General features: G+C 53.3%; 1 protein-coding gene across 7 annotated transcripts in view; it reads right to left on the reverse strand.

Moving 5' to 3' along the window:
• The window catches only part of LOC147114145 (teneurin-2-like), a 1,360,318-nt gene that overhangs the window by 106,252 nt on the left and 1,229,938 nt on the right, over positions 1 to 24,128 (reverse strand). For all 7 annotated transcript variants that reach the window (XM_085995783.1, XM_085995782.1, XM_085995780.1 and 4 more), the window contains 2 exons: positions 4,376 to 4,495; positions 86 to 347 (listed from right to left, as the gene is read on the reverse strand). In XM_085995783.1, the coding sequence (XP_085851909.1) occupies positions 86 to 347; positions 4,376 to 4,495 (382 nt within the window). The remainder of the gene's footprint in view (positions 1 to 85; positions 348 to 4,375; positions 4,496 to 24,128) is intronic.

Here is a 24,128-nt window from a genome sequence, read left to right on the forward strand (position 1 = left end):
TGGCTGTGAGTTGAACTTCTTCTTCCCCCACACGCCCCCTTCACTGTGTTTGATTAATTTCCCACAGTCTTTACCATGCACTTACCTGGGTCTCAGGAATAATAGTGTTCTGCCCAGGAGAGGAACTAAAGAAAGTTGAAAGTGGCGAAGTGACAAGGATTGGTTCAGGCCGCACAAACCCACTCAGATCACAGCTTGGAATGGTGTTTTCCTCAGTCTTCAACACTAGAGTGTTCATAGCATAGAAAGTGTTCCACGGAAGCCAGACTGTGCGCTCCTGGCTTAGGAATGGAGCACGCTCAAAGTGCAATGTAAGCGATGCACCACCATTCGCAACCAAATCAAACCTAAGGGGAAAACAAAACAGCCATAATTACAGCAAAAGCCAACCTGAAATACAATCACACTATTATTGAGGTCACATGGCCTCAGGCAACATTTTATCATGACCATCAAAAGCATTTTAAAGGGCAAAATTCTGTGTTTATTGCTTGACCACACAAATAGAATTATTCACTTGAGAGCAGCGAAATAGACGAGAACTCCTGGTGATCTTAAGACGCCAATGAATTATTTTCTGCATCCCAAATGCATTATGAGAAGGCCTATTTTTTCCATAGTTTACTTTGGCTCAGATATTCCGATCCCTATGGGTGAGTACGCGCTGTGTACCCACCCGTAGAGACATCGGAAATGCCGGTTTCAGGCACGCACAGCGCATGCGCTGAAAACCGGCATTTCCGATCTGTCAAGAATGATCTTGACAGATCCTCCACCTACCCTGGAGAAGGGCCTCTGCGGGTGGATAGTTCCGCTTTTTGGAGACCCTCCGCCCACAGAAAACCCTTACAATTTTTACGCCTGGTAAAAGCAGGCGTAAGGCCTGCTTTCACCAGGATAAGAGTTGAAAAAAGTTAAAAAAAAAAAATTTTCACTGATTTATCATTTAAAAATACTTTAAAAAAGGTAAGTTTATTTTTAGCTCATAAAAAACTTTAATTCTTTTTTTCAAAAAAATAAATTTTTGTTTAATAATTTATTGTAATTTCAAGTCACTTTAAAAATGTGATTTAAAAAAAAAATGTATTTAAAGTTTTACTATGTTTTTGGGGTGATCTCCATTCATATATTTGACAGGTCTTCCTGTCAAGTGTATGAAGGGAGATTCCCTTCTCTGATTGGCTCCCCATGGCCCACGTGATCCCAGGGACGCTGCGAACTACATGCGTCTCTGGGATATGCAGGCCTTGCGCACTTGGAGTTTGGAGCGGCCCAGGAGCGGAAGCGTGTGCGTCCCGGGAGCCCTCAGGTAAGGGCGTAGATTTTTCCAGATCGCAGGCCTCTGCCCGCGGGAGGCCTGCGATCAGAAAATACGGGCCTTTGTGTTGTATCTGATGCACAGTGCTCTGAACAATCAGTGTATGTCCCATGGCGTTGTTCACAAGTTAGATGTTGCATTGTTTTTGGTCCCCGCCACAAACTCCGTTCCCTAGCCACTGACTCCATCACTCTCCCTAACATCTGTCTGAGGCTGAACCACACTGTTCGCAACCTTGGTGTCATATTTGACCCCGAAATGAGCTTCCGACCACATATCCGCAGCATAACAAAGACCACCTACTTCCACTCTGTAACAACGCCTGTCTCCACCCTTGCCTCAGCTCATCCGCTGCTGAAACCCTCATCCATGCCTTTGTTACCTCTAGATTTGACTATTCCAACACACTCCTGGCTGGCCTCCCACATTCTACCCTACTTAAATTTGAGGTCATCCAAAACTCGGCTGCCCATGTCCTAACTCGCACCGAGTCCCGTTCACCAATCACCCCTGTGCTCGCTGACCTACATTGGCTCCCGGTTAATCAGCACCTCAATTTCAAAATTCTCATCCTTGTTTTCAAATCCCTCCATGGCCTCGCCCCTCCCTATCTCTGTAATCTCCTTCAGCACCACAACCCCCCGAGATATCTGCGCTCCGCTAATTCTGCCCTCTTGAGCATCCCTGATTATAATTGCTCAACCTTTGGTGGCCGTGCCTTCGGTTGCCTAGGCCCTAAGCTCTGGAATTCCCTGCCTAAACCTGTCCACCTCGCTACCTCTCCTCCTTTAAGACGCTCCTTAAAACCTACCTCTTTGGCCAAGCTTTTGGTCACCTGCCCTAATTTCTCCTTATGTGGATCGGTGTCAAATTTTTTTTCTTAAAATACTCCTGTGCAGCACCTTGGGACGTTTTACTACATTAAAGTTGTTGTTTTTTTAGAAGAGCAGAAATGTTACACAATGTAATGTACAGGTACAATGCGATGGCCCAGTAATTCCGGGCACAACGCGTGAGTACGGACGGGGTACTCACGTGTGTGCCCGGAGGAATTGCCGGTTTTCAGCATGCACAGCGCATGCGCTGAAAACCGGCATTTCCTGTCCTCTGACCCAAGGTGTTAAGAGGCAGAGCACGCGCGACTGCACAGACAGCGCGTGCGCAGTAAAATTCCTTTTTTTTTCCAGAGTTGCGCGCGTGTAAAGTCCTCCGGTCTTTACGCGTGGAAAAACAAGACGTAAGTATTTAGTTTTTCAGGTAAGTGGGCTTTTAGTACAATGTAGAAATTTTTTTTCCACAGGTTTGTTATTTCTAAAGAATTTACAGGATGGTAATTTAGTTTTAGACCCTATTTTTAAAAAATTTATTTTTTTCAAAAAATTGATTAATTGTTTAAAACATTTTTAAAAACTTATTTATAGTTAATATAATCAGTGGGATATTTTTTAAAATTTTATTTAAAGTTAAAGTAGTGTTTTGGCAGCCCATACTTTTCATGAGTTTGACAGCTCTTACTGTCAAACTCATGAATGAGTTTCCCCTCCCCTGATTGGCTGCACAGTGCTCACCTGATCCCAGCCGGCACATTGCACTAACTACGCCACTGGATCAGGTAAGCACATCGCGCCGACATCTGAACCGGGCCAGTGACAGGAAATGCAAGCAGGCCCGGGCTTCAGATGTCGGTGCTCAGGGTGAGTGCACATCGGGGGCTTGCACGCGCGGCAAGCTCCCGATCCTAATTTCAGGGCCACTGCTGATGTGAAGCTGTGTGTAATTTCACATCTCCCTTCAAGGCGCCAAAATTCAATTGCTGAAAAATAAACTATGAGGTCAACGAGAGGTTAATTGCTGTTAGTAAGGAACGTTTAAAGATTGGTACGTCCTTCTAAATTCCCAGCTCAGGTCAGAAGAAACCAGCATTAAAAAAATGTTTTTTTTTCATATTTTTGATATTTTGAAGTGTGATGTCTGAACTGTGATGGACTCAAAACGGTTTTTAATATTAGTAAACTGCCCATAGCATTGCTCACAATCAGTTGAAGAAGAATTTAAAAATTATTCTTTAAATAAAGACAAAAATTTTTTCGAGCGTCAGCTGGATGGGTTTGGGATGTCTGACAGTATAGCTATAGTGAAAATCTAAAGAAAATGTGTGCAGGGTAGCATAGCCACAGTAACAATAAGTGTACATTTTACATTTCAAATAAATTAAATTAAAAATATGGAAATAAAATTATAAGTGCTGCTGGACCACGTTTGGACCAGAATCCAAGTGTGGCTTGGAGACATACCTTGTGAGAATTATATATGTAATGCTAGCAGGGTTCTGGGATAGGCCACTGGTGGCCACACATTTTGAAGTGGGGCTGCAGGTGCAGTGTTTCCAGTAATTGTGGAGTGAGGTCACCACAGATCAAAGTGGGACCATGGCTGTGGAGGGGCTGGTAATTCCCACATAGGGCTACTGAAGTGAAGCCGTGAATGATACGTTACGGGAAGTCCTGCAGAAAATGTTGGAGAAGGGTGAAGATAGACCAACAATTGGGGCATGAGGCTGCCACAAGTGGGGCTGTGAAAGATCTGAGCGAGGTCAGGAGAGGTCTGAATGGGGTTGGGGAAGTCTGAAAGTGGGGTTGAAAGTGCGGGAAAGGAGGAGGGAGTTGGCTGTAATTGGCCTCAACATTCCTGTACTGGCTTTTATTCCTATCCAGTGTCCCTTGCTGGAAATATGTATCTGTGGGTTCTGGTGCGAGGACAGGATTGAGCTTGGCTATGATGACCTTATGAAAGAATAGTCCAGTGACAGTCATTGTCCAGGCTCACACATAAAGAATAACCAGTGGGTGAGTTACCAGACTGCCACCCATACCTTGAAACTACACTCCTGAACTGGTCATCTCCTTCAGGAGAGGAGAAATATAGGAAGAAAATTGGAGGGATAAATTAATGGAATGGATCAAAATATTTAATTGATGAATTAGATATTTAGAATCCACGAAGGAGGGGCCCTGCTGCTGGAGCTATCCCAATGAGAAAGCCTAATTATTGACTCACGTGCCATCCTGACGAGTAATCGTGTATCCGTACTGAGGATATTTGACAAACGACACATTTACTCCAACCAATGGTGTTCCATCCTTTGTAAAGACTTGTCCTCTGATTAGCGAAGCTAAGCTGTGATAAAACAGGAGGTTGCAAATTTGCTTTAAAATTAAATGACAAAACAGCACATGAAAGGCTGCTATGGTAATGCAATTGGGGATCAAATACTCTGAGCAGTGGAAAGCTAGGATGCAGGTTTGTACCAGTGACCTCCTGCTCTCCCCACTCCCATACATAAAGTGAGCTGCATTAACGTAGGCACTGGCCTCAGGCCAGGTCATTCCCCTGAAGGAGGGAACTACAAAGGCAGGCCCTGAGTCTCTCTGTGGTTTCAGATAAGGACTGAGAGAGACCTACGGAAAAAATGGCTGACCAAGGTAAATTGGGCTAGAAATTCAGTAGGCTTTGCGCCCAGTTTTCGCCCAAAGAGGGCTTTTGCGCCAGTTGCTGAGCTTTCGCCGATATTCAGCGCTGCGGTAATGGCGGCGTTAGCCAGTAGCGCTGCGCCGCCACCGATGACGTCATCGGTGTGCGCAGTGCCCCGCTACCGGCCTGACCGCCATATTGAGTTGCGGCCGCCTCTTCCGCAGCGGCCGCAAACAGCGATCAGAAAACGGGGCCGTACTGTAGCGTTAGTGGGGTGAGTTAAGGCGGATGTGCGGCCGGCCGCTTTTTCGGCGGCCGCCTGCCCGCACCTCCTTCCCCGGCCTCCTCCACCCCCCCTCCCCCCGCGGCATTGCCGGCTGTTTTCCGGGAGCCCGACACTTCTCCGTGGTGCCGGGCTCATTTGCCGGCACTAGCGAGCGGCGATCTCGCTGTTGCAGGCACCTCCCCCTTAAGAGAGGGAGGAAGGTCTGCAATACCGCAGCCTGCCGCTCCGCAGCGGGTGGTGCTGCGGCACCTAGCGCGCCGATATTCAGTTTCAGCGCCCCAAGCGGGGGCGCCGAAACCCTTGAATAGCGGCCGGCTTCGACGTGGGGCGCTGAAACTGAATTTCCGGCAGGCGCAAGTGGCTCCGCGCGCAACAGTAACTTCTGGGTGCAAGCGAGCTGGCGGGCCCAAACTGAATTTCTAGGCCATTGTGTTTAACCAGTTAAAACTAAGCACACAACATTGGTAAATTGTGAAGTTGAGGCTCAGGGGAAATAGAATAATTCTTGAAATAAATTCTTGAAATGTGGTGTTCCTTTTAATTTTTTTCATAGTATCTTAATATGCAGAAACACAAGCCTAATATTTACTTTTTATTCTATAGCATCATCTTTTGGTCAACCAGGTGTTCAATACCTGCAAAAGCCCATCACCATGCATTAGCCTCTGAACTAAAATACTGAGATATCCACAATTCCTGTTTATCTGGTTTATATATCTGTCTTTCCCTGCAGGGATACATCCCACTTAACAAACAAACACTGAGGCTGAAGTGTCCCCAAGTATGTGATGGGGTACTGCTGGGGTTTCACAGAATCACAGAAACCTCACAATGCAGATAGAGGCCATTTCGGCCCATCGAGCCTGCACCGACACATATCCCACCTGATCCCCGTAACCCCTACACCAACACATATCCCACCCTATCCCTGTAACCCCACGTATTTAATCCCCCTAACACTAAGGGTCAATTTTATCATAGCTAATCAACCTAACCTGCACATCTTTGGACTGTGGGAGAAAACCGGAGCACCCGGAGGAAACCCACGCAAACACGGGGAGAATGTGCAAACTCCACACAGACAGTCACCTGAGGCCGGATTCGAACCCGGGTCCCTGGCGCTGTGAGGCAACAGTGCTAACCACTATGCCACCGTTTAACCAGTTAAAACTAAGCACACAACATTGGTAAACATTCCACTGCTTGTCCAAGCAAGACCAATCTATCTGCAAGGATATTGGTGTTCATGAGTATCGGGGGCCAAATGGCCCCCAGTGATACGCTATTTTTCCAGGTGCCACCAGTAAGCCAGGCTGGCTGCTTAATAATAATAAGACCTGTCTGGCTTAGGCAATAGATTGCTGTGTCTTCCAAGAAGATCTCTTTCAATCCTTAGTACAACATCTTGAAGCCAACTTGACCATAAAGTTTACAATTTACCCTGGTCAAGCAGATGACCAGCATATTTGCGTAGGTCTCTCAGTCCTTATCTAAAGCCATCGAGAGACTCAGGACCTGCCTTTGTTGTTCCCTCCTTCAGGGGAATGACCTGGCCGCAGGCCAGTGCCTATTACATTAAAAAGCTCACTAGGTACGTGAGCATGTTTGTGTGGGAGTGGGGAGAGCAGGAGGTCACTTAACTCCACCCACCCACCCTCCCAAAAGGCTGAGGATCATCAATAGTTGGTCAATAGCACATCAGCATTGGCTCTGTAAACATTCTGATACATCAAGTAACATGCATTTCTCCAGCGTGCAACTTCAACCTCAGATATGTAAAGAAATAACTTGCATTTGTAGTCTTAGTCTAACATGACGTCAATGAGCTATGCAAATAGTAGAGCTCTGTCTAGTTGCAGGGGCCTTGTAGGCCAACATTTTCATAGCTTATCTGAATGTTAATGTTTTCTATCTGTCATTAGAAAACAATGAAAGAGCATGACCCAGACCTTAGATTTGAGGAACGTTCCAGTGTGGCTCATCTTACATTACTGCAACTGAAACTTGATCACTAGGGTCCAATTTGTCAAAAAAGTGAACAGCTGATAGGTGAATTCAATAACAAAAGTTGTAACCACTGGAAACATAAATTATGATTTTTTTTTAGAGCACATCTCATACTTTTTGATTGCTCGGGTAATTTAAAATATGCAAGCCCAGTTACAGAATTTCTGGAAGAAATGAAAACACAGTTACAGAATGTTACTTTCTGTAGAAAGTACTGAAAGTTCTTCCTTTCCGATGTCAAGGATCGCAAGCTTCATCAACTCTTGGACACCAACGCCCCTCCGGAACCTTCTTCCCCTTCACTTTCCTCTGACCCCCCTTCTCCCAATCTCACCCCCTGCTGCGTTTTCACCATCCCCTCTGACCTTCCACTCTCTGGCCCTGAACGATCAGTCCTCAGCAAAGGCCTGAGCTTCATCCCCTTACGCCCCACCTCAATGAATTTCGAGCTCAGCACGATGTTGAGCTCTTTTTCCGCCGCCTTCGTCTCCGTGCCCACTTCTTTCGCCAGGAGTCTTCCCCCCGCACGACTGGCCCTTTCTCCCGCTTGCAGAATTCCTGTTCTACCTGGACCCCTCCCCCTGGCCTCTTACCCTCTCTAGATCGTTTCATCGCTAACTGCCGCAGTGACATCGGCCATCTCCATTTCTCTGCCCCCCTCACTCACTCCAACCTACCTCCCTCTGAACTTGCAGCACTCCATTCTCTTAGATCCAACCCTGACATTGTCATTAAACCCGCTGACAAGGGTGGTGCTGTCGTTGTTTGGCGAATTGACCTCTACCTAGCGGAAGCTGAACGCCAACTCTCTGACACCTCCTCCTACCTCCACCTGGGCCATGACCCCACTACCGAACATCAAACCACCATTTCCAAGACTGTCACTGACCTCATCTCCTCTGGAGATCTTCCCCCTGCGGCCACCAACCTCATAGTTCCCCAACCCCGCACAGCCCGCTTCTACCTCCTTCCCAAGATCCACAAACAGGACTGCCCTGGTAGACCCATCGTTTCAGCCTGTTCTTGCCCCACGGAACTTATCTCTTCCTATCTCGACTCTATCTTTTCTCCCCTTGTCCAGTCTCTTCCCACCTACATCCGTGACTCTTCAGACGCCCTCCGCCACTTTAACAGTTTCCAGTTTCCTGGCCCCAACCGCTTTCTTTTCACCATGGACGTACAATCCCTCTACACCTCCATTCCCCACCAGGATGGCCTGAGGGCGCTCCGCTTCTTCCTTGAACCGAGGCCCGACCAGTCCCCATCCACCACCACCCTCCTCCGCTTGGCTGAACTTGTTCTCACATTGAACAACTTCTCCTTTAACTCCACTCATTTCCTCCAAATTAAAGGTGTTGCTATGGGTACCCGCATGGGTCCTAGCTATGCTTGCCTTTTCGTGGGATATGTGGAACACTCTTTGTTCCAGTCCTACTCAGGTCCCCTCCCTCACCTCTTTTTCCGATACACTGATGACTGTATCGGTGCCGTTTCCTGCTCTCGCTCCGAACTAGACAATTTCATTCACTTTGCCTCCAATTTCCACCCTTCCCTCACCTTCACATGGTCCATCTCTGACTCTTCCCTTCCCTTCCTCAACTTCTCCGTCTCCATCTCTGGGGATAGGTTATCGACCAATATTCACTACAAGCCCACTGACTCCCACAGCTACCTGGACTACACTTCCTCCCACCCCGCCTCCTGTAAGGACTCTATTCCATTCTCCCAGTTTCTCCGTCGTATCTGCTCCGACGATGCCACCTTCCACACCAGCGCTTCCGACATGTCTTCCTTTTTCCGCAACTGAGGATTCCCCTCTATCGTGGTTGACACGGCCCTCGACCATGTCCATTCTATCTCCCACACTTCTGCCCTCACCCCTGCCCCTCCCTCCCGGAACCACGATAGGGTTCCCCCTGTCCTCACCTTTCACCCCACCAGCCTCCACATCCAACGGATCATCCTCCGCCATTTCCGCTACCTCCAAAGTGATCCCACCACCAAACGCATCTTCCCCTCCCCTCCCCTTTCAGCATTCCATAGGGACCGCTCCCTCTGAGACACCCTAGTCCACTCCTCTATCACCCCCAACAGCCCTTCCCCTTCGCCTGGCACCTTCCCGTGCAAGCGCAGGAGATGTAACACCTGCCCCTATACCTCCCCCCTTTGCACTGTCCAGGGCCCCAAACACCCCTTCCAGGTGAAACAGCGATTTACTTGTACTTCTTGCAATCTAGTATACTGTATTCGCTGCTCACGATGCGGTCTCCTCTACATTGGGGAGACCAAATGCAGATTGGGTGACCGCTTTGCGGAACACCTCCGTTCAGTCTGTAAGGGTGACCCCGAGCTTCCGGTCGCCTGTCATTTTAATTCACCGCTCCATTCCCACTCGGACCTCACCGTCCTTGGCCTCTTGCATTGTTCCACGGAAGCTCAACGTAAACTCGAGGAACAGCACCTCATCTTCCGATTAGGCACTTTGCAGCCTTCTGGACTCAATATTGAGTTCAACAATTTCAGATCATAACCTCGGCCCCTATTACATTTTTACTTTTTTTTTCCACCCCTTTGTTTTGGATCTTCCCTTCCCCCCTTGCCTTTTTTTCTCTCTCTCCCACACGACAGCTGTCTCCCATCCTGCCAGTACACTTCACACCTAATCTTGCCGTCTTTTGTCTCCACTGTCCTATTACCATCTCGTCTGGTTTTGAATACCTCTTAATGTCTCTTTTACTTCTTTTGTTCTATCGCAGCCCTGCCTTCGATCAATTTTATTTCCTTTCCAGTTTGAAAAAGGGTTAGACCCGAAACATCACTCTAATTTCTCTCCACGGATGTTGCCTGGCTTGCTGAGTTTTTCCAGCATTTTCTGTTGTTATTTCGGATTTCCAGCATCTGCAGTATTTTGCTATTATACTGAAAGTATAGAGATTGCTGAACTTCCTTTCATGTTTAAGATTGTTCACAGTGGAAGTAATCACTTTGGAATTAAAAAGGTAACTTACTCAAGCCTGCTGAATTTTTACTTTTTTCCACTTAAGTATCTACCATCTGTCAGGACTGTAATTTTAATTCCAATCTTCTAATCTTCGATGACCAGAAAGTATGGGATTAAGATAGGGCAGTCTGTTTTTCTGTAGATATTTTTGGATTCAGCAATGCAGCCCGCTTTTGTCGGTGAGCCCTTGCTTCTTATGTCCTAGAGTGTGTTTTCACTTACCCAGATATCTAGGTAGTGTGCCCAGCCATTAAACAGAGAACGCTTTTCATTCTTATTTCAGTTTACTGGTTTTATCACGTACCTTCACGTGATCTTTGTTGATTTTGGAAGGCAGCAGAGTATTATTATATACTAGATGGTGACTGAGGCTTTAACTGACAAAAAAATTTACCAAACAGTAAAAGAATAAATGAATATTGCAGTGACACAAAGTACATTTTATTATAGTTATTAATCTCAACCATCTCCTCAAGTAAGTAGAAAATAACAAATAATTGCGACTACTGCATAAACTGTAATACAATTTACATACGGTATACTTTGTCACGATTCACAGAAGCTATCTTGCCTGATTATCTATCACCAAAAGCTTCAGACAGATTCCCTATTTGAACCAACAAAGCTTGAAGTAATTCCCAGAAAATAACTGAGACGAAACCAATTTAAATAAATGTTAAAATCCCCCCTAAAAAGCTGCCAATCATATGCCCAATAAAACAAATTCTACAAAATGTTTGGAACTGAATTGAATAGTTTAGCACCTCCTTCGGACTCATGGCTGAGACATAATCTGTAATAATTTGTATTACAGTGAAGTTTTTCTGATGAATGAAGCTGTTTTTTTTACTCCTTACATGCTGTCAGAGCTAAAGAAGCCAACACCATGTTAAACCTTAGACAAAAAGGCTTCATTTTTGTCATAGTGATTACTCACTGAAATTAAAAAGGTAAATTTATTCAAGTCTGCTGCATTTTGCTTTTATTCACCTATCTATTGACAATCTGTCAGGACTAAGCACATAAGTACGAAAGAAATAGGAGCTGGAGTCGGCCATTTGGCCCTTCGAGCCTGCTCCGCCATTCAGTAAGATCATGGCTGATCTTCTGCCTCAACTCCACTTCCCTGAACGATCCCCATATCCCTTGATTCCCTTAATATCCAAAAATCTATCGATCTCTGTCTTGAATATACTCAACGACTGAGCCTCCACAGCCCTCAGGGGTAGAGAATTCCAAAGATTCACCACCCACTGAGTGAAGACATTTTTCCTCATCTCAGTCCTAAATGACCGACCCCTTATTCTGAGACTGTGACCCCTGGTTCGAGACTCCCCAGCCAGGGGAAACATCCTCCCTACATCTACCCTGTCAAACCCTGTAAGAATTTTGCATGTTTCAATGAGATCACCTCTCATTCTTCTAAACTCTAGAGAATATAGGCCTAGTCTACTCAATCTGTCCTCATAGGACAATCCCCCCATCCCAGGAATCAGTCTGGTGAACCTTCGTTGCACTCCCTCTATGGCAAGTATATCCTTCCTTAGGTAAGGAGACCAAAACTGTACACAATACTCCAGGTGTGGTCTCACCAGGGCCCAGATAATTGACTGAAGTGTTACTTTTGATCTTAATCTCAATAACCAGTAAGAATGGAAGACACACAAGGAAAGAAGGAAAGATATTCTCCCGCAACCCAAGATATGAAACTTGTGGACTGTTATTGAGTTACAAAGCTCAACAGTCTTATAGTAAAGCCATTGGGTTTATTTTATATCCAATTAGGTATCTCTGACTTAATGGAGACAGAGAGCTCCTCATCCATCCTTGTAATTCCTAGGGTTTGGACCCTTTTAAAAAAGTAAAAACCGAACTCTTGACCACCTTCAGCCGGTTTTAAACCTATTCTTGTAAGATATTGGATAAATGGAAAAGTTTGGTTGCAATTTTGAAAGGGCTTGGTGCAGAAAAAAGGGAATGCAGCAGACACTTGAATAAGGAAGACTTCACTTTGCCACAGTCCATCTCACATCTGAGCTAGACCACTGATCCTCCCGGATGTGGCATCATCCACAGCTATCATAGAGCTGATGGGGCTCATTTTAATCCCCAAGGACAGGAGGGTTTGGGAAGTAAAAACCTAAAAATTTTCAAAACCGACTCCAACCTGCCCACTTCTGGTTCTAACGGGGGCGAGGCGAAGGGGTGGGCAGTCAGTAAAAGCGATAATGGAGGCTGTGTGCCTCCATTTTAACAGTTTTTTATTTTTAAACGCATGTCGGCTCAGGAATCCCAGCCAGTAAAAGGAGGTGCGAGGGGCTGGGTCCATGAGGTAAGTGCATTTACAGCACTGCTTGTGGGCCAGGCGATGCAGGAATGCTTTCCCCAGGCCCAACAAGCTTACACACCACACGACTGGCTGACTCGCCCCGCGATCTCCAACTCCCCCCCAATCTCCGATTCACCCCACGATCTCCAACTCCCCCCCCGCAATCTCCGATTCACCCCGCGATCTCTAACTCCCCCGCAATCTCCAATTCACCCCGCGATCTCCAGCACCCCCCCAATCTCCAATTCACCCGGCGATCTCCACTCCCCCAATCTCCGATTCACCCCGCGATCTCACCCCCCCAATCTCCGATTCACCCCTTGATCTCTAACTCGCCCCCCAATCGCCGATTCACCCCGTGATCTCTAACTCCCCCCCAATCTCCGATTCACCCCGCGATCTCCACCCCCCAATCTCCGATTCACCCCGCGATCTCCAACTCCCCCCCCAATCTCCGATTCACCCCGCGATCTCCAACTCCCCCCCATCTCCAACTCACCCCGCGATCTCCACCCCCCAATCTCCGATTCACCCCGCGATCTCCAACTCCCCCCCAAGCTCCGATTCACCCTGCGATCTCCAACGCCCCCCCAATCTCCGATTCACCCCGCGATCTCCAACTCTCCCCCAATCTCCGATTCATCCCGCGATCTCCAACTCCCCCCAAATCTCCAATTCACCCCGCGATCTCCAACTCCCCCCATCTCCGATTCACCCCGCGATCTCCACTCCCCCAATCTCCGATTCACCCCGTGATCTCCACCACTCTGATCTCCGATTCACCCCGCGATCTCCAACGCCCCCCCATCTCCGATTCACCCCACGATCTCCAACTCCACCCCCAATCTCCGATTCACCCCGCGATCTCCAACTCCCCCCGCAATCTCCGATTCACCCCGCGATCTCCAACTACCCCCCAATCTCCAATTCACCCCGCGATCTCCAACTCCCCCCACAATCTCCGATTCACCCCGCGATCTCCAACTCCCCCCCAATCTCCGATTCACCCCGCGATCTCCAACTCCCCCCCAATCACCGATTCACCCCGCGATCTCCAACTCCCCCCCAATCTCCGATTCACCCCGCGATCTCCAACTCCCCCCCAATCTCCGATTCACCCCGCGATCTCCAACTCCCCCCCAAACTCCGATTCACCCCGCGATCTCCAACTCCCCCCCCAATCTCCGATTCACCCCGCGATCTCCAACCCCCCCAATCTCCGATTCACCCCGCGATCTCCAACCCCCCCCCCGCAATCTCCGATTCACCCCGCGATCTCTAACTCCACCCAATCTCCAATTCACCCCGCGATGTCCAGCACCCCCCAATCTCCAATTCACCCCGCGATCTCCACTCCCCCAATCTCCGATTCACCCCGCGATCTCACCCCCAATCTCCGATTCACCCCTTGATCTCTAACTTGCCCCCCCAATCGCCGATTCACCCCGTGATCTCTAACTTGCCCCCCAATCTCCGATTCACCCCGCGATCTCCACCCCCCCAATCTCCGATTCACCCCGCGATCTCCAACTCCCCCCCCAATCTCCGATTCACCCCGCGATCTCCAACTCCCCCCCATCTCCAATTCACCCCGCGATCTCCACCCCCCAATCTCCGATTCACCCCGCGATCTCCAACTCCCCCCCAAGCTCCGATTCACCCTGCGATCTCCAACGCCCCCCCAATCTCCGATTCACCCCGCGATCTCCAACTCCCCCATCTCCGAGTCACCCCGCGATCTCCACCCCCCCAATCTCCGATTCACCCCGTGATCTCCACCCCTCTAATCTCCGATTCACCCCGCGATCTCCAACTCCCCCCCCATCTCCGATTCACCCCACGATCTCCAACTCCCCCCCCAATCTCCGATTCAGCCCGCGATCTCCAACTCCCCCCGCAATCTCCGATTCACCCCGCGATCTCCAACTACACCCCAATCTCCGATTCACCCCGCGATCTCCAACTCCCCCCCCAATCTCCGATTCACCCCGCGATCTCCAACTCCCCCCAATCTCCGATTCACCCCGCGATCTCCAACTCTCCCCCAATCTCCGATTCACCCCGCGATCTCCAACTCCCCCCCAATCTCCGATTCACCCCGCGATCTCCAACCCCCCCAATCTCCGATTCACCCCGCGATCTCCAACTCCCCCCCCAATCTCCGATTCACCCCGCGATCTCCAACTCCCCCCCAATCTCCGATTCACCCCGCGATCTCCAACCCCCCCCAATCTCCGATTCACCCCGCGATCTCCAACTCCCCCCCAATCTCCGATTCACCCCGCGATCTCCAACTCCCCCCCGCAATCTCCGATTCACCCCGCGATCTCTAACTCCCCCCCAATCTCCAATTCACCCCGCGATCTCCAGCACCCCCCCAATCTCCAATTCACCCGGCGATCTCCACTCCCCCAATCTCCGATTCACCCCGCGAGCTCACCCCCCAATCTCCGATTCACCCCTTGATCTCTAACTTGCCCCCCAATCGCCGATTCACCCCGTGATCTCTAACTCCCCCCAATCTCCGATTCACCCCGCGATCTCCACCCCCCCAATCTCCGATTCACCCCGCGATCTCCAACTCCCCCCCAATCTCCGATTCACCCCGCGATCTCCAACTCCCCCATCTCCAATTCACCCCGCGATCTCCACCCCCCAATCTCCGATTCACCCCGCGATCTCCAACTCCCCCCCAAGCTCTGATTCACCCTGCGATCTCCAACGCCCCCCCAATCTCCGATTCACCCCGCGATCTCCAACTCTCCCCCAATCTCCGATTCACTCCGCGATCTCCAACTCCCCCCCAATCTCCAATTCACCCCGCGATCTCCAACTCCCCCCATCTCCGATTCACCCCGCGATCTCCACCCCCCCAATCTCCGATTCACCCCGTGATCTCCACCCCTCTAATCTCCGATTCACCCTGCGATCTCCAACTCCCCAATCTCCGATTCACCCCGTGATCTCCACCCCCCTAATCTCCGATTCACCCCGCGATCTCCAACTCCCCCCCATCTCCGATTCACCCCACGATCTCCAACTCCCCCCCAATCTCCGATTCACCCCGCGATCTCCAACTCCCCCCGCAATCTCCGATTCACCCCGCGATCTCCAACTACACCCCCAATCTCCGATTCACCCCGCGATCTCCAACTCCCCCCGCAATCTCCGATTCACCCCGCGATCTCCAACTCCCCCCAATCTCCGATTCACCCCGCGATCTCCAACTCCCCCCAATCTCCGATTCACCCCGCGATCTCCAACTCCCCCCCAATCTCCGATTCACCCCGCGATCTCCAACTACACCCCCAATCTCCGATTCACTCCGCGATCTCCAACTCCCCCCGCAATCTCCGATTCACCCCGCGATCTACAACTCCCCCCCAATCTCCGATTCACCCCGCGATCTCCAACACCCCCCCGCAATCTCCGATTCACCCCGCGATCTCCAACCCCCCCATCTCCGATTCACCCCGCGATCTCCAACTACCCCCCCGCAATCTCCGATTCACCCCGCGATCTCTAACTCCCCCCCAATCTCCAATTCACCCCGCAATCTCCAGCACCCCCCCAATCTCCAATTCTCCCGGCGATCTCCACTCCCCCAATCTCCGATTCACCCCGCGATTTCACCCCCCAATCTCCGATTCACCCCTTGATCTCTAACTTGCCCCCCAATCGCCGATTCACCCCGTGATCTCTAACTCCCCCCCATCTCCAATTCACCCCGCGATCTCCACCCCCCAGTCTCCGATTCACCCCGCGATCTCCAACTTCCCCCCAAGCTCCGATTCACCCTGCGATCTCCAACGCCCCCCCCAATCTCCGATTCACCCCGCGATCTCCAACTCCCCCCCATCTCCGATTCACCCCGCGATCTCCACCCCCCCAATCTCCGATTCACCCCTTGATCTCTAACTTGCCCCCCAATCGCCGATTCACCCCGTGATCTCTAACTCCCTCCCAATCTCCGATTCACCCCGCGATCTTCACCCCCCCAATCTCCGATTCACCCCGCGATCTCCAACTCCCCCCCATCTCCGATTCAACCCGCGATCTCCAACTCCCCCCATCTCCAATTCACCCTGCGATCTCCACCCCCCAATCTCCGATTCACCCCGCGATCTCCAACTCCCCCCCAAGCTCCGATTCACCCTGCGATCTCCAACGCCCCCCCAATCTCCGATTCACCCCGCGATCTCCAACTCCCCCCCAATCTCCAATTCACCCCGCGATCTCCAACTCCCCCCATCTCCGATTCACCCCGCGATCTCCACCCCCCCAATCTCCGATTCACCCCGTGATCTCCACCCCTCTAATCTCCGATTCACCCCGCGATCTCCAACTCCCCCCCAATCTCCAATTCACCCCGCGATCTCCAACTCCCCCCATCTCCGATTCACCCCGCGATCTCCACACCCCCAATCTCCGATTCACCCCGTGATCTCCACCCCTCTAATCTCCGATTCACCCCGCGATCTCCAACTCCCCCCCATCTCCGATTCACCCCACGATCTCCAACTCCCCCCCAATCTCCGATTCACCCCGCGATCTCCAACTCCCCCCGCAATCTCCGATTCACCCCGCGATCTCCAACTACCACCCCAATCTCCGATTCACCCCGCGATCTCCAACTCCCCCCCCAATCTCCGATTCACCCCGCGATCTCCAACTCCCCCCCAATCTCCGATTCACCCCGCGATCTCCAACTCCCCCCCAATCTCTGATTCACCCCGCGATCTCCAACTCCCCCCCGAATCTCCGATTCACCCCGCGATCTCCAACCCCTCCCAATCTCCGATTCACCCCGCGATCTCCAACTCCCCCCAATCTCCGATTCACCCCGCGATCTCCAACTCCCCCCCGATCTCCGATTCACCCCGCGATCTCCAACTCCCCCCGCAATCTCCGATTCACCCCGCAATCTCCAACTCCCCCCCTGCAATCTCCGATTCACCCCGCGATCTCTAACTCCCCCCCAATCTCCAATTCACCGCGCGATCTCCAGCACCCCCCCAATCTCCAATTCACCCCATGATCTCCACTCCCCCAATCTCCGATTCACCCCGCGATCTCACCCCCCAAACTCCGATTCACCCCTTGATCTCTAACTTGCCCCCCAATCGCCGATTCACCCCGTGATCTCTAACTCCCCCCAATCTCCGATTCACACCCGCGATCTCCACCCCCCAATCTCCGATTCACCCCGCGATCTCCAACTCCCCCCCAATCTCCGATTCACCCCGCGATCTCCTACTCCCCCATCTCCAATTCACCCCCGCGATCTACACCCCCCCAATCTCCGATTCACCCCGCGATCTCCAACTCCCCCCCAAGCTCCGATTCACCCTGCGATCTCCAACACCCCCCCAATCTCCGATTCACCCCACGAACTCCAACTCCCCCCATCTCCGATTCACCCCCGCGATCTCCACCCCCCCAATCTCCGATTCACCCGTGATCTCCACCCCTCTAATCTCCGATTCACCCGCGATCTCCAACTCCCCCCCCAATCTCCGATTCACCCCATGATCTCCAACTCCCCCCCAATCTCCGATTCACCCCGCGATCTCCAACTCCCCCCGCAATCTCCGATTCACCCCGCGATCTCCAACTACCCCCCAATCTCCGATTCACCCCGCGATCTCCAACCACACCCCCAATCTCCGATTCACCCCGCGATCTCCAACTCCCCCCCAATCTCCGATTCACCCCGCAATCTCCAACTCCCCCCCAATCTCCGATTCACACCCCGCGATCTCCAACTCCACCCCCAATCTCCGATTCACCACCGCGATCTCCAACCCCCTCCAATCTCCGATTCACCCCACGATCTCCAACTCCCCCCCAATCTCCGATTTACCCCGTGATCTCCAACCTCCCCCCCAATCTCCGATTCACCCCGCGATCTCCAACCCCCCCCAATCTCCGATTCACCCCGCGGTCTCCAACTCCCCCCCAATCTCCGATTCACCCCGCGATCTCCAACTCCCCCCGCAATCTCTGATTCACCCCGCGATCTCCAGCACCACCCCAATCTCCAATTCACCCGGCGATCTCCACTCCCCCAATCTCCGATTCACTCCGCGATCTCACCCCCCAATCTCCGATTCACCCTTGATCTCTAACTTGCCCCCCAATCGCCGATTCACCCCGTGATCTCTAACTCTCCCCCAATCTCCGATTCACCCCGCGATCCCCACCCCAATCTCCGATTCACCCCGCGATCTCCAACTCCCCCCCCAATCTCCGATTCACCCCGCGATCTCCAACTCCCCCCATCTCCAATTCACCCCGCGATCTCCACCCCCCAATCTCCGATTCACCCCGCGATCTCCAACTCCCCCCCCAAGCTCCGATTCACCCTGCGATCTCCAACGCCCCCCCCAATCTCCGATTCACCCCCGCGATCTCCAACTCTCCCCCAATCTCCGATTCACCCCGCGATCTCCAACTCCCCCCCAATCTCCAATTCACCCCGCGATCTCCAACTCCCCCCATCTCCGATTCACCCCGCGATCTCCAGCCCCCAATCTCCGATTCACCCCCGTGATCTCCACCCCTCTAATCTCCGATTCACCCCGCGATCTCCAACTCCCCAATCTCCGATTCACCCCGTGATCTCCACCCCACTAATCTCCGATTCACCACCGCGATCTCCAACTCCCCCCCATCTCCGATTCACCCCACGATCTCCAACTCCCCCCCCAATCTTCGATTCACCCCGCGATCTCCAACTCCCCCCGCAATCTCCGATTCACCCCGCGATCTCCAACTACCCCCCCAATCTCCGATTCACCCCGCGATCTCCAACTCCCCCCGCAATCTCCCGATTCACCCCGCGATCTCCAACTCCCCCCCAATCTCCGATTCACCCCGCGATCTCCAACTCCCCCCCCAATCTCCGATTCACCCCGCGATCTCCAACTCCCCCCCCCAATCTCCGATTCACCCCGCGATCTCCAACTCCCCCCCAATTCCGATTCACCCCCGCGATCTACAACTCCCCCCCAATCTCCGATTCACCCCGCGATCTCCAACTCCCCCCCCAATCTCCGATTCACCCCACGATCTCCAACCCCCCCCAATCTCCGATTCACCCCGCGATCTCCAACTTCCCCCCAAGCTCCGATTCACCCTGCGATCTCCAACGCCCCCACCCAATCTCCGATTCACCCCGCGATCTCCAACTCCCCCCATCTCCGATTCACCCCGCGATCTCCACCCCCCCAATCTCCGATTCACCCCTTGATCTCTAACTTGCCCCCCAATCGCCGATTCACCCCGTGATCTCCAACCTCCCCCCCAATCTCCAATTCACCCCCGCGATCTCCAACTCCCCCCAATCTCCAATTCACCCCGCGATCTCCAACTCCCCCATCTCCGATTCACCCCGCGATCTCCACCCCCCCAATCTCCGATTCACCCCGTGATCTCCACCCCTCTAATCTCCGATTCACCCCCGCGATCTCCAACTCCCCCCCATCTCCGATTCACCCCACGATCTCCAACTCCCCCCCAATCTCCGATTCACCCCCGCGATCTCCAACTCCCCACCAATCTCCAATTCACCCCGCGATCTCCAACTCCCCCATCTCCGATTCACCCCGCGATCTCCACCCCCCCAATCTCCGATTCACCCCGTGATCTCCACCCCTCTAATCTCCGATTCACCCCGCGATCTCCAACTCCCCCCCATCTCCGATTCACCCCACGATCTCCAACTACCCCCCCAATCTCCGATTCACCCCCGCGATCTCCAACTCCCCCCGCAATCTCCGATTCACCCCGTGATCTCCAACTACCACCCCAATCTCCGATTCACCCCGCGATCTCCAACTCCCCCCAATCTCCGATTCATCCCGCGATCTCCAAACTCCCCCCCAATCTCCGATTCACCCCGCGATCTCCAACTCCCCCCCAATCTCGATTCACCCCGCGATCTCCAACTCCCCCCCCGAATCTTCGATTCACCCCGCGACCTCCAACCCCTCCCAATCTCCGATTCACCCCGCGATCTCCAACTCCCCCCAATCTCCGATTCACCCCGCGATCTCCAACTCCCCCCCAATCTCCGATTCACCCCGCGATCTCCAACTCCCCCCCCCATCTCTGATTAACCCTCCCCCCGCCAATCTCCGATTCACCCCGCGATCTCCAACTCCCCCCCCGATCTCCGATTCACCCCGCGATCTCCAACTCCCCCCCAATCTCCAATTCACCCCGCGATCTCCAACTCCCCCATCTCCGATTCACCCCGCGATCTCCACCCCCCCAATCTCCGATTCACCCCGTGATCTCCACCCCTCTAATCTCCGATTCACCCCGCGATCTCCAACTCCCCCCCCATCTCCGATTCACCCCACGATCTCCAACTACCCCCCCCAATCTCCGATTCACCCCGCGATCTCCAACTCCCCCCGCAATCTCCGATTCACCCCGTGATCTCCAACTACCACCCCAATCTCCGATTCACCCCGCGATCTCCAACTCCCCCCCAATCTCCGATTCATCCCGCGATCTCAAACTCCCCCCCAATCTCCGATTCACCCCGCGATCTCCAACTCCCCCCCAATCTCCGATTCACCCCGCGATCTCCAACTCCCCCCCGAATCTTCGATTCACCCCGCGACCTCCAACCCCTCCCAATCTCCGATTCACCCCGCGATCTCCAACTCCCCCCCAATCTCCGATTCACCCCGCGATCTCCAACTCCCCCCCAATCTCCGATTCACCCCGCGATCTCCAACTCCCCCCCCAATCTCTGATTAACCCCGCGATCTCCAACTCCCCCCGCCAATCTCCGATTCACCCCGCGATCTCCAACTCCCCCCCGATCTCCGATTCACCCCGCGATCTCCAACTCCCCCCCCGATCTCCGATTCACCCCGCGATCTCCAACTCCCCCCTAATCTCCGATTCACCCCCGCGATCTCCAACTCCCCCCCCGATCTCCGATTCACCCCGCGATCTCCAACTCCCCCCGCAATCTCCGATTCACCCCGCGATCTCCAACTCCCCCCCCGCAATCTCCGATTCACCCCGCGATCTCTAACTCCCCCCCAATCTCCAATTCACCCCACGATCTCCAGCACCTCCCCAATCTCCAATTCACCCCGTGATCTCCACTCCCCCATCTCCGATTCACCCCGCGATCTCACCCCCCAATCTCCGATTCACCCCTTGATCTCTAACTTGCCCCCCAATCGCCGATTCACCCCGTGATCTCTAACTCCCCCCCAATCTCCGATTCACCCCGCGATCTCCACCCCCCCAATCTCCGATTCACCCCGCGATCTCCAACTCCCCCCCAATCTCCGATTCACCCCGCGATCTCCAACTCCCCCCCCATCTCCAATTCACCCCGCGATCTACACCCCCCCAATCTCCGATTCACCCCGCGATCTCCAACTCCCCCCAAGCTCCGATTCACCCTGCGATCTCCAACGCCCACCCAATCTCCGATTCACCCCGCGAACTCCAACTCCCCCCATCTCCGATTCACCCCGCGATCTCCACCCCCCCAATCTCCGATTCACCCCGTGATCTCCACCCCTCTAATCTCCGATTCACCCCGCGATCTCCAACTCCCCCCCATCTCCGATTCACCCCACGATCTCCAACGCCCCCCCAATCTCCGATTCACCCCGCGATCTCCAACTCCCCCCGCAATCTCCGATTCACCCCGCGATCTCCAACTACCCCCCCAATCTCCGATTCACTCCGCGATCTCCAACTCCGCCCCCAATCTCCGATTCACCCCGCGATCTCCAACTCCCCCCCAATCTCCGATTCACCCCGCGATCTCCAACTCCCCCCAATCTCCGATTCACCCTGCGATCTCCAACTCCCCCCCAATCTCCGATTCACCCCGCGATCTCCAAACCCCCAATCTCCGATTCACCCCGCGATCTCCAACTCCCCCTCAATCTCCGATTTACCCCGCGATCTCCAACTCCCCCCCAATCTCCGATTCACCCCGCGATCTCCAACCCCCCCCAATCTCCGATTCACCCCGCGATCTCTAACTCCCCCCCCAATCTCCAATTCACCCCGCGATCTCCAGCACCACCCCAATCTCCAATTCACCCGGCGATCTCCACTCCCCCAATCTCCGATTCACCCCGCGATCTCACCCCCAATCTCCGATTCACCCCTTGATCTCTAACTTGCCCCCAATCGCCGATTCACCCCGTGATCTCTAACTCCCCCCAATCTCCGATTCACCCCGCGATCTCCAACTCCCCCCCAATCTCCGATTCACCCCGCGATCTCCAACTCCCCCATCTCCAATTCACCCCGCGATCTCCACCCCCAATCTCCGATTCACCCCGCGATCTCCAACTCCCCCCAAGCTCCGATTCACCCTGCGATCTCCAACGCCCCCCCAATCTCCGATTCACCCCGCGATCTCCAACTCTCCCCCAATCTCCGATTCACCCCGCGATCTCCAACTACCCCCCAATCTCCAATTCACCCCGCGATCTCCAACTCCCCCCATCTCCGATTCACCCCGCGATCTCCACCCCCCCCAATCTCCGATTCACCCCGTGATCTCCACCCCTCTAATCTCCGATTCACCCCGCGATCTCCAACTCCCCAATCTCCGATTCACCCCGTGATCTCCACCCCCCTAATCTCCGATTCACCCCGCGATCTCCAACTCCCCCCCATCTCCGATTCACCCCACGATCTCCAACTCCCCCCAATCTCCGATTCACCCCGCGATCTCCAACTCCCCCCGCAATCTCCGATTCACCCCGCGATCTCCAACTACCCCCCCAATCTCCAATTCACCCCGCGATCTCCAACTCCCCCCAATCTCCAATTCACCCCGCGATCTCCAACTCCCCCATCTCCGATTCACCCCGCGATCTCCACCCCCCCCAATCTCCGATTCACCCCGTGATCTCCACCCCTCTAATCTCCGATTCACCCCGCGATCTCCAACTCCCCCCCCATCTCCGATTCACCCCACGATCTCCAACTCCCCCCAATCTCCGATTCACCCCGCGATCTCCAACTCCCCACCAATCTCCAATTCACCCCGCGATCTCCAACTCCCCCATCTCCGATTCACCCCGCGATCTCCACCCCCCCAATCTCCGATTCACCCCGTGATCTCCACCCCTCTAATCTCCGATTCACCCCGCGATCTCCAACTCCCCCCCCCATCTCCGATTCACCCCACGATCTCCAACTACCCCCCCAATCTCCGATTCACCCCGCGATCTCCAACTCCCCCCGCAATCTCCGATTCACCCCGTGATCTCCAACTACCACCCCAATCTCCGATTCACCCCGCGATCTCCAACTCCCCCCCAATCTCCGATTCATCCCGCGATCTCAAACTCCCCCCCAATCTCCGATTCACCCCGCGATCTCCAACTCCCCCCCAATCTCCGATTCACCCCGCGATCTCCAACTCCCCCCCGAATCTTCGATTCACCCCGCGACCTCCAACCCCTCCCAATCTCCGATTCACCCCGCGATCTCCAACTCCCCCCAATCTCCGATTCACCCCGCGATCTCCAACTCCCCCCCAATCTCCGATTCACCCCGCGATCTCCAACTCCCCCCCCAATCTCTGATTAACCCCGCGATCTCCAACTCCCCCCGCCAATCTCCGATTCACCCCGCGATCTCCAACTCCCCCCCGATCTCCGATTCACCCCGCGATCTCCAACTCCCCCCCCGATCTCCGATTCACCCCGCG

The sequence above is a fragment of the Somniosus microcephalus genome, chromosome 8 (genome assembly GCF_052327205.1).
Source record: "Somniosus microcephalus isolate GS21.2 chromosome 8, FLI_Smic_1.0, whole genome shotgun sequence".
Classification (NCBI taxonomy): domain Eukaryota; kingdom Metazoa; phylum Chordata; class Chondrichthyes; order Squaliformes; family Somniosidae; genus Somniosus; species Somniosus microcephalus.